Consider the following 15,985-nt stretch of genomic DNA (forward strand, 5'->3'; position numbering starts at 1 on the left):
AAAGAAATCAGCAAGAAATAGGAATGTGGTCTAACATTTTATGTAGTGCTAATAAGGTACTTGCTAGACTTTTGTCTAAGTTGCTATTTTAAGGCAAATGTGGAAGCACTGGAGAGCATGAAAAAGAAAATGAAAAAATAATCCTTCCCAAAACAGTCTAAAGGACCTCAATCTACTCCATTTGCTGAAAGGGTGAAGGTGATTTGGTTACTGGCCTTGTGTTCCTGCATCAAGAGAAGATATGAAAGGGTTTTCCAGCTTGCTGGAAAGGCTGGCAGCAGAAATTAGATAAGACAACACCACTTAGCTGTGAGGATAAACATTAGAGCACCTTACCAGTTCTTAAAATGAGATTTGATAACCTTCTTTAAAAATCTTCATTGAATATGGCATCTGGGAGACGTCCTGAACCCTGTTCTTGCCTGGGTCCCGCTGCTTGGCTCATTCTGACTTTGCTTTCAATGAAAATACGTGTCCTAGTTACTCATTTTACAGGTTGTAATCAAAACATGGTAAGATAGCGTTGCTTTCAACACACTCCTAATGCTTCCTGGTCAATATGAAGATAATGCTTCTCATCATTGTCTTAATGACTTGTAGTCAGTAGCTATAATTAAATCTTCATGTGTATGTATATATATATATATATGCATGAAGATCTATAAAATATATATGGATGTATATAATACTGAATCTCTAGAAAAGATAGAAAAACATCAGGTCTTTGTTTTTTTTCATATTACAAAATTGTGCGTACCTAATGAGAACATTAAGTACCAGATTTAAAACTAAGAATCTGTGTTTTCTGACATAGTGCATAATTATACTGCATAAATGTATAATTATAAATATTATGCATTTATGTAGGATAAATATACCAACAGATGTTAAACACAATAGTGTGAATACTATTATATCATGAATAGCTATTGTCAGAACCAGAACAGATTAGGTGGGTCTGTGATACCGTGATACCGGGCGGTACTCTTCGGTCCTTAAACCTCATATTTTAAGAATATCCAGTTGATCACAAGGTTCAGGAAGGATTATTTTCCTCCTATGATGCAGATGAGTATTCTTTTCCCTTTTCTTAAAACATCAGCATAGGATGCAGCTGGAGAAGACATGCCAGACTGAGGGGTTTCGAGAATCCTCTGCTTTAAATGCTTGGCTGGTACTTCTAGACAGCTGGTGAGGATTAAATTTGCCATGAGAATTGGGGACAAGGATGAATTTTCCACAAGTCAGATTAGAAGGAACCTTGGGATTTTTTCACTTTTTGTTATAGCTTGGAGCATGGATCATTTCTCACCTCATCAATTCCCTGTTATTGTTGAAGCCCAAGGTAACACCTTGTTCTTTTCTAATCTCTGCTTATGGCACTTAATAATTTAGTTTTTCATGGGCTGAAATTATGTATTTTAGCTCAAATTACCGGGCTTAGTACAAGTTAAGTGGAAGAAAATTAATGTCATGTATTAAAGAGCTCAATCTGAGTGGTCTAATCATTCCTTCTGGTATTAAACATATAACTTTATCTTGGCAATTAATTTGGCCTCAAAACTCAGAAGTAGAAGGAATTCCAGGAAGTTTGTGGGAAGCTTTCCTGCAAACATTGAAATCAAAGTCTATTGTGTGACTGAGTTTGAAATCAGAAAGTTTGTCTAATGGTTTGTGTATATTTTTCTTTCAAATTTTCTATGTACTTAAATGTACTTAAAGCTGTAGGTTCAGAATATACCATACAATAATAGCAACAATGTACTTAGAATTTGGAGGTCATTTTAGGGATAATTTGGGGCCAGCCCTGCTAAAAATGACTGAAGTACAGCTAGCTATCTATTCCTGGTACACTGAGTGCCAGTTTGACCACTGTATATAGTGGAAACAGGGTAAGTTTTTGCATTGCTGTCTTTCTCTGCAATGACAGTACATAGTTATAATAGTTTTGGTGGGGAAATTATAACTAGATGATCTTAAGGTCCTTTCCAACCCTAACTATTCTATAATTATATGATAGCATGATATTAACCATGCTGTCTATGTCTACCCCATAAAGAAAACCTTCCAGAGAGGTTCCTTGGTTCCCAGGCTTGGTGACACATACTGCCTGACTCCTCAAGAGTCATACCCACAGTGCACAGCTGTATATCTTCTGGACCTGATGCATCTTCTTGTGGATAGTTATAAAATAACTACACTTTTTTTTATAGACTTTTTAGCACAAAATACCAGAGCATGCAGTGTTGCAGTCCAGCACTCTTGTACTTCAGTAGAGAGCTGAGTCTGCGTGTGTGGTGTGCCCCAGCACATGGGATAAGATTGAGGACATGTCCTGCTGGCATAATGATGGTCTAAGCTGTCTGCAGCTAGAATTCAAATTTCAGTTCAAGGATAGCAAATAGGATTTTTTTTTTTTTCCCAAAATGCTGTGTGAGAACATATTTAGAAGCTTATAAAATCATTGTCTGGGACCAGCAAATGAGGAAAGGAATAAAGTTATTTGACAGTAGAGAAGCAGTCAGCATCCCTACTCAGATACAAGGGACAAATAGCTGGGCAAGAAGCCACATTCAGAGGTTTCTGAGGTCATGTGGCTTTTATTTTTCTTTCCCAGTTCATAAACTAAATGTCATATGAGAAATTCAGTTGTGGGCAGTTCCTAGTTCTCACAGAGTAGTGGCCATCATACAGTTTGTAAATATTTCTTGATCCTGTGTCACAGTGGCTGTAGTCAAAGTTCTTCACTCACTTTTGCTCCTATTCTCCATCAAGAAGACAAGTGCAGTTTGGGAAGTTAGCCCATTCTATATCCGTTGTTTGATTGTGAACTTGCATGAAATAGCTTGCTCCAAAGTAAAAGATAATGTGTCTTGGAAAGGAAAGGCTGGAGTTCAGGCACCAGTGTCTTGTTCTGTTAGAAGATTGCAATGGTTTTGCAGAACTTTTAGCAAAACCAGTTCCATTTCAGGATCGACTTAAGGAAGTTGTACAGATCAATTGTAGTGTGATAAATAGAAATCACAGTGTCTGTTCTTGACAGATATAATTTAACTAAAGGAGAGCAAGAGTCAGTTTTAGTATTACCAGGATTTTAAGTTCCATCACTAGAGCACAAATGTAAGAGATATTGAAATGGTATAGTGAAAATTAATGAAATTTAGATTTCCTAGTTCTTGCTTAAATTTCTAGCTTAAACATCGAGCTTGATGTGTCCCAATAAGGACAACTGGGCAAAATTAAACCCACAGTAGGTTTCAAGCAAATGAATGTAAATATGAATTGTCAAAACCACCTCCATGTGCTGAACACACTGAAAAGTTGCAGAGCCTCTGGTTTTGTCCATAACATGGGTGGCTTTGATGACAGGCCCTTGGTGTTGCTTTGCCACCTCTTCCACCCCAGTGTCATCTTCCCTCTTGGAATAGATGCTCGGGTTGGTTATTTTTTTGAGTGGGAATAATTAGATGGCAGGAAGTCAGAAGAGGTTTTCTTTTGTTGTTTGAGCTGGGCAATAAGAAATTCTGAGGAGAGAAAGATCTCTAAAGCTTCCCATTCCTGCAGAGCATATACTGTCCCCTCTGCAAGTGAGCCACAACATCGGCTTCTCTGCCAGATGTGGGCTTCGCTCCAGCAGTCCTGAACCCTAGGAGCAGACAACAAAGTCTGCAACTCCTCTTTATTTCACATCTATGTTACTAGAGCTCCAGAAGGCAGGTGATGTGCATTCCCTCAGTCAAATGGGGAAAAAAAAAGCCCTGAGAAAAGGACATTAAGCCTCATTCGGTATGAAAGAGTAAATATTTCTGAGGTGTGTATGGGAATTTAACTCATAACCACTAACCTGTGTATTACTTTGGCAAGTCACAGCAAAGGTTTTTCACCAGCACCCAGTCCAAGACCAAAGATGAACGCAAGCTGGGATTTTGAATAAAAGCACCTTGTCTCATAGGCTCATGAGCCCCACGTCTTCCCAAGGTAGCTTGGATACCTGGAGGACCTCCTCAGAAAAGTACGGATCTCTGTCTAAGGCAGGGCGCTCGTATGAAATAAGTAGGTGGGCTTAGTGCAGCATCTAGTGGACAAATGTCCTCATCACAAAAAACCCTTGTGTTTCTGGCTGCCTGCTGCAGGAAGAATTAGCAAAGGACCAAAGGACCGTGGAGAAGTGCAAAATCCCCTTAAGCTGTAAGAGGCATCACTCTTCCTAACGAGGCACACTGGCTAAAAGAAGCAGCTCATCCTAATATTACCCATTTTATAAACGTGAAATAGATAAATAGGGAACTCGAGGCAACAAAGTGAATTAAATCACTGGTTACGTGATGTAGTAATGAGCTAAATCAGAAGCAGGAAATCTTCAGTTAAACTGCGATTTATGTCCTTAAGAATCTTCCTCAATGTCTGGTCCAATGACTTAAATGTGATAATGTGGAGACAGACATGGGTTTTACACTAAACTTGATTCTCCTGATTTCCTAGTGGGAAGGATGCAATGAGAAGGGTGTGTGATACCTACACATTCATTGAATAAATGATATAATTTATAAGATATTTTCTCTGTCTTAATTTTTTGATTGCATTTGAATTTAACTGGTTGTTAAGTTAATTAGAGAGATGGTGGGTTGAGAATCTGATGTGGTGCTGTCTAACAGCAAATAGGCAATCAGTGTGATTTTCAAAACCAATAAGGATCCTGGCACTTCATTCTCGATAACATAAATGTGTCTAAACTAAATCAGAATTAGAAGCCTAGTATTGGCTAGTATTATAGATACTTTTCAAAGTCAAGTCTCACATTTTTTAGGTACTTTAAAAAACTGGCCGTGTGTTCTTCACATATTCATATTCTCCTATCTGGCTTTTCTTTATCAATTGCAAAAGGAGAACAGCATGTCTGCTAATCCATTTCTGAATCATTTTCTCAGATTTCAATGGATTAATTCACAGGAAGAAAATATGCCTGCTTCAACTGATAACTGAAACTAAAAGAAATGAAAGCAAATGCTTATTTACACAACAAAAGCAGAAAGTACTGGCCTTTGGAAAACATGTAAATATTTGCATTCAGTCTTTTGTAAAAAGTACAATATGGGGTAATGTGACATATTTATGAAGTTTGAGCCGTCATAAAAAGCAGCAGTTTCTCAGTTTAAGCTAGGTCATTACAGAAAAAGGTAGCCCTCCTTAACTCCTTAAAGTCTGGAGATGAATCACCAGTGCAATACTTTTATTTCTTTAATTGGATGTAGCCTTTTTAGTAAGCCTAGGCTTAGCATAAATTGTCATGAGTCTGAATTTTAATACTTTTCTTTTTAAAAACAGAAATATATTCCTCTTAAAATCTTAACAAATCTGAGTTTTAAAAGTTGTAGGTTAAGTTTTATAGGTTTAAAAGGTTTAACGGCCCTACTGAGCACTGGGCCATTATGGACCAGTGCCTCCTTTGCCTCATGTCTTGTTTCGGGATGTGAAGTCACTCCTCATCAGGGCCCCAGGCACACACTGGACATCCTCACTGACTTCCCCCAGCCTTGGGCATAGATATCAGCCAGAAAAGGGAACTTGACAGTGAAAACTTGAAGGAGGATAAGCTCCTTTCCTTCATCATCTCACCTGTGGGCAGAGCAGCAGGGAGTGATGTCCACTGGCTTATTTTGGTGCTTCCAGGGAGCAGAGTGCTGTTGTGGATGGTCTGATCAGGTTGCCCCTCTGGTTCCCTACCAACATATTTTTGATTCTGTGGCACTTGTACCATTTTTCTTTTCTTATTTGCGACTTCACCGTGCTGCAATCAGTTGTTTTTCTCATTTTCCTTTTCTCCTTTCAACCTTTCTCTCCCTGGGAGGGCTTTATGGTGCATTAGCAGTAGGAGCATTTGTTTAAAGAGAGCAGGTGACCATGGCCACTTTCCATGACCTTTCTGGTTCTACAGATTCATTCTGGATTCCATTATCTTCTTAATCCAGCTTTTTCTAGACCATCAAAACTTTTGTTAAAATGCAGTGATCTCCATATAATTATTTTTAGTACATCAGACATGGCCACGACTACCATAGCTCTATGATAAAATGAATAGACGTATGAGTGAAGGGTACCCATGAACATAATTTCCTTCAGCTCTAGCAAAAGATTCAACATGTCTTCTTGTATCCAGGTTGGGATGTTATTGTTTGGATGGCTGGACAGCCGGATGAGTGACAAACTGGTTGAATAATCAGACTTAAAAGGCAGTGGTTATTGAGCCTGGTAACAAGTGGAGTACCACAGGAGTCTATACGGAGGCCTGTCCTCTTTATCAGTTGATCTTTATCAATGACCTGGAGATCAGAAGCACATGCTTGTCAAGTCAGTAGACACCATAGTCAGGGGATAAGTTAATATGTTTGAGGGCAGGGCTGGCATCCATGGGGATCTGGACAGTGTGAAGGATGAGGCCAACAGAAATCTCATGAAATTCAACACATATGAACAGGAACAGAGCCAGGCTATCCAAGGAAGTAATTATCCTTCCCTTCTCAAAGCTTGTTAGACCACATGCACCTTCAAACACAAAGAAGATGTTGATAAATGCAAGCAAGTTTAGCACATGTCCACCAAGATTGTGAGAGCTGGAGTACTTTCTCATTAAGGAGAGACTGAAAGATCCAGGCTTGTTCATCCTTTAAAGGCATGGCTTCAAGGGGGACCTGATCACAGACCTTAATGACTAAGAGTTGGTCCACAAGGAGATAGAGCCAGGTTTTGCAGAGTGCCACATGTTGGAAAGATGAGAGGTAATTGGCATATATTGAAATGAGAGATGTTCAGAGTGGATATAATGAGAAACTTTCACCACTGCAACAACCAAGTAGTGGGCCCAGTTTCCCAGAGGGGCTGTGCAGTCTTTATCCTTGGAATTTTTCAAGACTTAGCTGGATAAACCTCTGAGTGACCTCATCTGACTTCATAGTTGATCCTGCTTTGAGTGGGAGTTTGGACCAGAGACTGCCTAAGATCACTTCCAACATGAATTATCCTATGATCTAGATTTCTTCACATTAAATAATGCATAGCATAGAACATTTCCTGCTCCTAGTAAAAACAGCCTGGTCTTCTGTCTTCCTTCCTGTAAAAAAAAAAGAAACATTTTTAGAACTGTCAGATTTTCTCATGGTATGAGAAATGTGTCTGCACTGAAAAGTGGCGCTGTATTCCATTGTGCAAGATAGCTGTAAAAAACCTCTACAGAAACATCTAGTATCAGGAGCGCTCAGTTCATAAGAACTATGTTTTTTTGTCTTGAGATATTTTTCAGTTTATCTTTCTTTAGAACAGAGCATCGGAATTTAAAATTAACCCTCCTTTGGTTGTATGCTGTTTTTAACCCACGTAATTGCAGAGGAGTACTTTAAACTATGATCCACTTGCACCCTGGTCTCTCAAATAAGAGGAGCAGATCATAGGCAGAGTTTTCACTTCTGCTTAAACTCCTCTCTAAGATCAAGTTTCAACTGGTTGATATCTTTGCATCAACGCCTGCCCAAGAACAGCTGGTAGGAGACTCCAGATGGGTGTTTCTGGCTGTGATATTCATAATGGATCGGCAGCCACAGTAGTAGATAGAATTCTCCCACAGCTACCGAATCCTATTCAGCTTCTCTTCTTTCTGTGCTGGTGCCAAGATGTGATACAAGTTTCATGTTATTCTGGCAGAGACGAGATGTGCCAGCAGGGAGGGAAGAGGAAACTGCCTGGGATATGGAGGGAAGGGTACAGGTGCTAGGAAAGAACAGTTGACAGAGCCTCAGGATGCCAACCTACATTCACGTGGCTGTAACGTCACCTGCAGTTACAGCAGCCCTGCAAATAGATCTCTTCATTTAAAGGCAGCTCAGGTTTACAGGCGTAAAGAACTCCCAAATATGGGACAAGAAGTGGTGGGGAGCCTTAGGGGAATCAGTGCATCCTAGGAAAGTCATTTTTACCAGCAGCCAGAAATCCCGTGTGAATGTTAGGGGGAGGCTTAGCTGTGACTTTGTGATTCTGCCCTTGGTTGTAAGGCAGTTTCCCACTGTCTGGCTCTTGTCTGCTTTCCAGCATGTGCCTGGCCCAGACTGCCTACTGCGATTTGGAGAATAGCACCCTTTAAAGCTAGACAGTACTTAATTTCAATCTGGCACTCATATGTGGAATATTAACACTAGTAATCCCCCTTAAATCCAAGAGAACATATGTTTGTCCCTGGTACGTTGATAGAGGATTTGACCGTGTGAGAATCCTTAAACTCCGAGGGTCTTCATACGTGTTTTTTATTGATATTTGTTCTCATGTGCTAAATGGTTTAAATCTGTTGTTACATACAAAGATGCAGCAAAATCGAAGCAATATATTGATTTTATCACTAGAAATATTCTTCAGAGAATGTAAAAGCATCCTCTTGTGAGGTACATATGCATATAAACATATAAATTATGTACTAATAGTTCGATTTCTTTATTAATTCTCTGCCATAGAATCATAGAATAGTTAGGGTTGGAAAGGACCTTAAGATCATCCAGTTCCAACCCCCCCGCCATGGGCAGGGACACCTCACATTAAACCATGCCACCCAAGGCTCTGTCCAGCCTGTCCTTGAGCACTGCCAGGGATGGAGCATTCACAACTTCTTTGGGCAACCCATTCCAGTGCCTCACCACCCTCACAGGGAAGAACTTCTTCCTTATATCCGATCTAAGTTTCCCCTGTTTAAGTTTCAACCCATTTCCCCTTGTCCTATCACTACAGTCCCTAGCGAAATGTCCCTCTCCAGCATCCCTATAGGCCTTCTTCAGATACTGGAAGGCTGCTCTGAGGTCTCCACACAGCCTTCTCTTCTCCAGGCTCAACAGCCCCAACTTCCTCAGCCTGTCTTCATACAGGAGGTGCTCCAGTCCCCTGATCATCCTCGTGGCCTCCTCTGGACTTGTTCCAACAGTTCCATGTCCTTTTTATGTTGAGGACGCCAGAACTGCACACAATACTCCAGGTGAGGTCTCACAAGAGCAGAGTAGAGGGGAAGGATCACCTCCTTCGACCTGCTGGTCACGCTCCTTTTGATGCAGCCCAGGATACGGTTGGCTTTCTGGGCTGCAAGCGCACACTGAATCCGGCTCATGTTCATTTTCTCATCAACCAACACCCCCAAGTCCTTCTCTGCAGGGCTGCTCTGAATCTCTTCTCTGCCCAACCTGTAGCTGTGCCTGGGATTGCTCCAACCCAGGTGTAGGACCTTGCACTTGGCATGGTTAAACTTCATGAGGTTGGCATCAGCCCCCCTCACAAGCGTGTCAAGGTCCCTCTGGATGGCATTCCTTCCCTCCAGCCTTATCAACGGAACCACACAGCTTGGTGTCATCGGCAAACTTGCTGAGGGCGCACTCAATCCCACTGTCCATGTCAGCGACAAAGATGTTGAACAAGACCGGTCCCAACACTGATCTCATTACTACAAAATAACTTGTATGACACCAGAAACAAGCATAATTCCGGGTAAATAGATGTCTAAGTACTCCTTCAGGATATTTATGTAACTTTAGCTCCTTCCTATGGCTGAAAATGCAATAGTCTAAACCAGACACAACATTACATATACTTAGTAAAAGAGACTTAATTATAGGTTGTGGCTGGCTGGCAGTTTATATTATTCAGAAAAGTCATTTCACATTAAAGAACAGATTTTCAGTATTTCTGTATTTCTGTTAACCATCCAGAGTAAAACAAGCTGGTATATATATTCATGACCGAATGAATCTCTTTCTTTAAACACTGTAATTTTCAATAATACCTGCAGATTAATTTTTTAATTTTTAAGTTATATATGTATATATAGATACAGGTTTTTTTTCCCAGCTCTTTGGGGAGGCCTTTGGAGAGGTATTGTCTTATATGATACAGTACATAACACATTGGTAGGAACCATTAAATAACAGCCAGAATTAATGTGATTGGGAGTGGAATCATGGGCCAGATATACACTTACATTCATTTTTGAGAAATGCAGGAATGAGAATGGCAAAAATAACCTGAAAGGGATATTTATCAGCAGACAAAGATCTTTAAAACAATAATGTTGAAACAGAAGCAAAGATAATAATAACAAAACCTAAAGAGCAGAGTCCTACACATATATCCACATATATGTAAGGATTTGAACTCATGGTCAAGTCACCACAGATTAATGTGACGTCACATGCCTGTTGAGCAGGTGATTGACTGTTCCTCTGCTCATTTGCTGCAGTAAATATGAGGTAATGCAATTAAACATCATTTCCAGTAAAAGAGGAGTTTGCCGTAGATTAAGAGCAAACATATGGACTGCTACCACAATTCATTTGAGGCAAAATTGATTGTTGAATTAAAGTAATTTGGCAATCGATCTGGACATTGAGTGTCTCCAGACTTAAAATGTTAAAGCAGTCACAAGTACTCTTTGACAGACTACAGGCGAGTGGTCAACAGTGGTGCTGAAGACAGCATTTGGTGTTCTAATGTCCCAGAGCAAGACTAGAGCCGTGCCTTTCTGAGCAAAGGATTAGCGAGAAGCACTGTTCCCCAAATCTGTTAGTCCTACCATGCACGTCTTTAGCTTCCCAGCCTATTCTATGGTCCTGGACCTCTGGGTGTACATATTGTTAAGATGTTAATTCATTCTTTGACTGACTTTTGAAACCAACCATGTTGTGTTAGGTTTATGCTGGATCAGGTACCTGATGGGACATCACCCTAGAAGTGCTAGAGAAGAAAGTGCACAGTCTAGACACTACACAATTCTCCAGCACAATCTCAGAATGTTTTGTAGCCTCAGACACAGATGTCACAGAAATGCAACACACATCTCTAGTGTCATGAAAAACCCAAGACCAGGCGCTGTGTTGTGTGAATGTGACCCGTCTGCATTACAGGGGAAGAGTCTTGAATAGTTTCAGTGTGATATATGCTACATTTTTTAGCCTTAGATGGATGCAGTTGGACAGATAATTTCTTGGAATTGTCTAGAGTATGTCTAAGAATCATAAACTTCACCACAATCTTTTTCCATTTTACAGGCACCAAGTCTCACTTTGATTTAATTATTCCAAATTTAACCCGGAATATTTAGCTTCTTCCTAGAGCCAATGTGTAGGTCAATACCTGGTAGCAGCAATGTGGCAACCATCATACCTACAATTCACAGATATCTTAAGAACCTTCTGCGTGACTACAAGTCCATCAGCTCTTTCAGTGAATCCCTTCTAAATTGCAGAGTGTTTAATTTAATTACTTTCATACTCACTTATTCCATAGCAATACATTAGAAAGAAGAAAAGAAGACATAAAATTCTCTCAGTATTCCCTTAAAGGAATAATTTTCTTAACTGAAAAAAAAAATATATATAGTGGGGACTTTCAGTAATGTTGTTCTTTAGAATCAACCCTAATCTCCACCATGAAGTGATAAATGGGTGCTAAAGGCTAAATAGATTATCCTAGGAAAGTCTCCTTAGAAGTCATTTAACAGCTAATCATAACTTAAGGTCAAACATTACCAGTTTCTCATGGGAAAGAAGCAGACATCTTGTCTCATTTTCCTATTGTGAAACCATTTTAGGAGTATGTCCAAATTCAAAGATTCTGCAAACGTCCCCTGACACTTCCTGATCTTGAGTTTATCTCAATTGGGTTCCATCAATACCTATCGCAAGGGCAACAGAGGCCTCACATACTTGGGAGAATTAGGGTACATTGTTTTCTTTCTGTTTCACTTTACTGGCTATGGCACCTCCACTGCTGCAAAACAATTTTGTAATATGTAAGGGGGAAAAGGTATGGAGCTCTGGGCAGCAGGGCATGTAAGCGGGCTCTGTTCAGTCCATACTAATTTCTTCAGTCTCCTTAAGCTCTACACTGTACACCTGATGATACTTATCTATAACACTCAAGCATGAAGACAATCTGCAATAACTGTCCTGCAATTTTTAAGCAGCAATGTGAGTAAAGTCTACAGTTAGGTGGAATGATTTGGGCATTCATGGAGGCAGAGCTGGCACAACCTGCTTTCCATCTTAACACACTTTTCTGCACTCTAAGCTTCAGTCATGCCTCAGAGGAATCACATTTCATAACAAGGATCTGAAAGCTGTAAAAGGGTGCGATTGTGTCATGATACTGCTTGGAACCCATTTTTTCTTCTCGTGAATGAAAGAGTTTCCTTTCCAGAGTGGAAAAGAACACATGAATGTAGCAAAATGGTGACTCAGAGCTGTAAAATTGCTCACATACATAACATTCATGAGCATGAAGGTCTGACTGCAGTCAGTGTGCGGCTGCGGGTCTTGTAGATGTGTACAACCAGCCAACCAAGGCACTGTTAGTGCTTTTGCTGAGCATGAGCATAAGCATAGGCTGTAAAACCCACTCAAGCAGCAGGGCTAGGGTTTGAGTGGCCAGCCCTTGCCGAGTGATGGATTTTATGTCTACGTTGCTTTCAGTATTTGGCTTAGCTAGCTTATCTCCCCAGTTGACAGAGTTTTGTTTGCACTGCACCCTGACTATAACTGCTACAACTGTATTTTCTAAGATTTTGTTAAAAGGTGCATTAAGTATTTCGGTCCAGACAATATGCAAATGGAAAGCAAAATGAGAGATAGTGGCTTTGCAGAGCTGGGAAGTGTGGTAGATAGACGAGGAGGGAAAAGGAAAGAAGGGGAGAAGAAGAATACAACTTCATCCCTTTTAAGAGAAAATGACAAAATTCTTCACCCATTTTCCAGATGAAGGGAAGAAATTGACAGTTTGCACTTTACAGGAAGCTTTTAAAATGACATGTTAAGTAAACAAAGTGACCTTAGAAATCCGGAAAGGAAGAGTGGCATTCTCTGTCTTTGCTGAGGTGGAGGAAGGAGCTGGAAGAGCCTGCCAGGGTTAATGAAGATCAAACAAGTCATTCCAGCCAACAAGATTGTTGTGTAGAAACCACATTAAACCACACAGACTTTTCTGTCACACAGCGAGCTGGCCAAGGCAATGGATGCTTGCTTATTTATTTGTTTATTTATTCAGTTTACAAGAGGCTCTGGTCAGCATACTCCCTTAGGGCACGTATAATAAAAACGGTACATCAATTAAACAGCGATGTTTACAGCATTGACAGAGTGCCTAACAAAGGACTTTGAATTACTTCAAGCCTGTCCCTTTGGAGAATACTCGGCTTGTAGCTCTCATGCATCTGTAAAGTTTGGAGGAGAAAAAGGCTGCATGAGTACGTGGGTGTACCTTCAAGCACAGCTGAAGGACAACAGGAGCTTCAGCTGTTGTCTTATAGCTGTAAGGAAAGTGAATTCTCCAGTTTGGAGCCCTACGTGAGATAAACCTGAGGTTCTTAAAGCTATTTATGTACCTACAGTCACAAGTAGTCACAAGCGGGTGTTCTCACCTGCCCTGTTTTTTAGTTTTATTTTCAAACTTGCTCAGCCTACAAGTGCAAATCCCACGAGGTACCAGACTGCATCTCTCTGGCTTTAAAAATATGGGCCTTGGTAGACTACTGCTACAGCATTAGCAAGTCAGGAGAGAAACAGCCTCTGAGGTCTCTTTTATAGCTGTTTGGTTAAGCACACTTAGAGGTGAAGGTGCTATGTTTATTAAGGCTCTGCTGTGTAACAAGAATATGCCCTGAGGGTAATAAACTAAACACACCTCACATACCACTCTGCTAACGTCAGCTCCCAGCCACTCAGCATGTCCCACGTGTGCCCTGTCCCTGTTTCCTACTTGTGTTGCCTATTTTCTCACCTTGTGAGGCCAATGCAGAGTTAGAATGGCCAGTGGCCATGAAAGGATAAACGCCACTCTCAGAACAGCTGTCCTGTTTCCCCAGTGGCAGATCTTGTAGTGTGGTGGTGGATCCAGCCAGGGTGTCCCATCTTGTGGTCCTTCAGTTTATGCGAGCTCAGTGGTCCCTGTACAAGAAAAGGTTTCTTTTCTTTCTCAAACCCCAGCTCTGTGCCAACAGATCAACAGATCCACAGGAATACATGGGGAGGCCACAGGGAAGGGGCCTGTCTAGATGCATAAAGAGAAAGCAGAGAGACAAAACCTCATTAAACCTGACTGTAGACTCTTCTCCTTAGATATCCCGAGATAGAGAAGCCAGCATTATCCTAAAGGCTTAGTGATTTGGGATACCTCCTTTTTTGGATTTCCAACTTGAAATATCCCTAGTATTGGCTTTCATAACCAGCTGTGCACCAGTAGCTACAAGCAGAGTTACAGATGCTCTGTGCTGTCAGAGTCAGACTTACAGATGTTCTGCACCTACAAAATCAGACCAAAAGCCTTTTGGCTCAGGCACCCTAAAGTCATGAGCTACTTCTGCACAAGGTTATATTAACATGGCTCAGTTTCTGCACCTGTAACACTGGATGGATGATGTTTAACTGCCTAGCTCACAAGGGCTTTGCAAAGATCAATTAGCTAATGCCTATAAAGTGCCCTGCACGTATCCAGCACAACCGCTGTTGTGGAGTAGCACTACCCTTCCTCACCATGCTCAGTAGGAGCACTGTTGCTTTAAAAGGGAGCTTGTCCAAGCTCTCCTCCTCCACTGGATCTAAGATGGATGCTCCTGCTGCAGCACAGCCTGTAAGCAGACTTTGCCTAGCCTGCTTTTTTTGTTTTCCCTGGAAGCCTGCTCCAGACAAGTCAGCTGCAGAGCAGACTGAGCAGAAGCAGGAGGGCAGCTCTCCCCAGGTAAGCTAACCAACCACCACCACCAAGGTGCTCATCCGCACACCTGGATGGGGCAGCACCAGGGATGCCGATGAATTATGGTCCTCTCCGGCCGTGCCTCCAGCTGACTCACAACAGCTCTCAGACAGGCAAGAGTCAAACAGCCCTCAGCCTGCGTTCTCTTACACTTCTTTCCTGGCTGACTGGTGCTAATTTAGGAGGACATAATAACAGGAGGACAGGGAGACTCCCGTTCCCACACCACAAACTGATCTCATGAACGTTACTTTGCATTAACATCACCTCCTGAGCAACATGGGAGCTGCCTGTGGCACAGTGGTCCTGAGGCTATGATGGGGCCCTGCAGCAGGCTTTCCACCCTGTAGTGTGGAGGTGGTCTTCAGGCACCAGAGAAAGTCAGGAGATTAGCTCAGAAGGGTTCTGCAGGCTCTCTTAGGCCTGCAGCCACTGGGAGCAGTTTAAGCTGTGTTGGCTCCTTTTGCTCAGAAGTGCATTGATATTCCACTAAGCTCCTACTCTTTGATGCATTAAAAATGTCAGCTTTAGAGGGCTGCAGTCTGTGCACTCCAATCACTCTTCAAAATCTAGCTTGATTTCATCTTATTCTTCCCATGGAGACCTTGGAGAAGACATTCCCTCTGTATAATGGTCCTTCCCCCCTGGGTGGTGGAGCATTGGAGGTAGGAGATGTTCCTGACCAACACAGAGCTGGAAAGTGCTTTTCCTTAATGACTTCAATTTAAAGGTCTGTTTCACCTAGGCTGACAGATCCTGCTAGCACTCCCATAGCCCTGGGGACAGAGAGTGTTTGTGCAGTCCCAGCAGGGTGGAAAATCCCTGTCCTGACTTATGAAGCTATTTTTTCCCTTAGAAAAAGTGCTGTAAAGGGCCAGTGGTCAATACTCACTGGGAGCAGGATAGGACCATTGTCATCAGCCCTGTGCATCTCCCAGAAGACACTGCAGTGGAGGGTCGAGTGAGGACTGCGAGGATTGGAGTATCTATGCCATAAAAGCGCCTACTCCAGAAGTTCCTATGAATAACAGAATTGATAGGATTCCCAGGAAACCCGGGATTAAACTCTCTTCTCCTCCATCTCTTTTTTGTGACCTGCAGGCTTTGCAGTCTCTCCTTTAGAGCTGTGACGATGAGCATCAGCCCGTGGAGGCAGAGACAAGTTGTTGTCTTATATTAAAACCACAAATATTAATAATAATGTAAATATAAAATACATATT

The 15,985-nt window shown here is 41.5% G+C and overlaps 1 protein-coding gene across 22 annotated transcripts in view; it reads left to right on the plus strand.

Moving 5' to 3' along the window:
* DLG2 (discs large MAGUK scaffold protein 2) overlaps nt 1-15,985 on the plus strand; it is a 1,003,655-nt gene that overhangs the window by 346,143 nt on the left and 641,527 nt on the right. The window contains exon 1 of one of the 22 annotated variants that reach the window (XM_062639112.1): nt 14,599-14,748. The exons of the other annotated variants lie outside the window; for them this stretch is intronic. Coding sequence (XP_062495096.1) covers nt 14,614-14,748 — 135 coding nt within the window. The 5' untranslated portion in view covers nt 14,599-14,613. Of the gene's footprint in view, nt 1-14,598; nt 14,749-15,985 lie in introns of those variants that run through there. 22 annotated transcript variants of the gene reach the window in all.

Source organism: Pezoporus occidentalis, unplaced genomic scaffold (assembly GCF_034315485.1).
Source record: "Pezoporus occidentalis ecotype Australia unplaced genomic scaffold, CSIRO_AGI_Poc_V1 ctg6, whole genome shotgun sequence".
Classification (NCBI taxonomy): domain Eukaryota; kingdom Metazoa; phylum Chordata; class Aves; order Psittaciformes; family Psittacidae; genus Pezoporus; species Pezoporus occidentalis.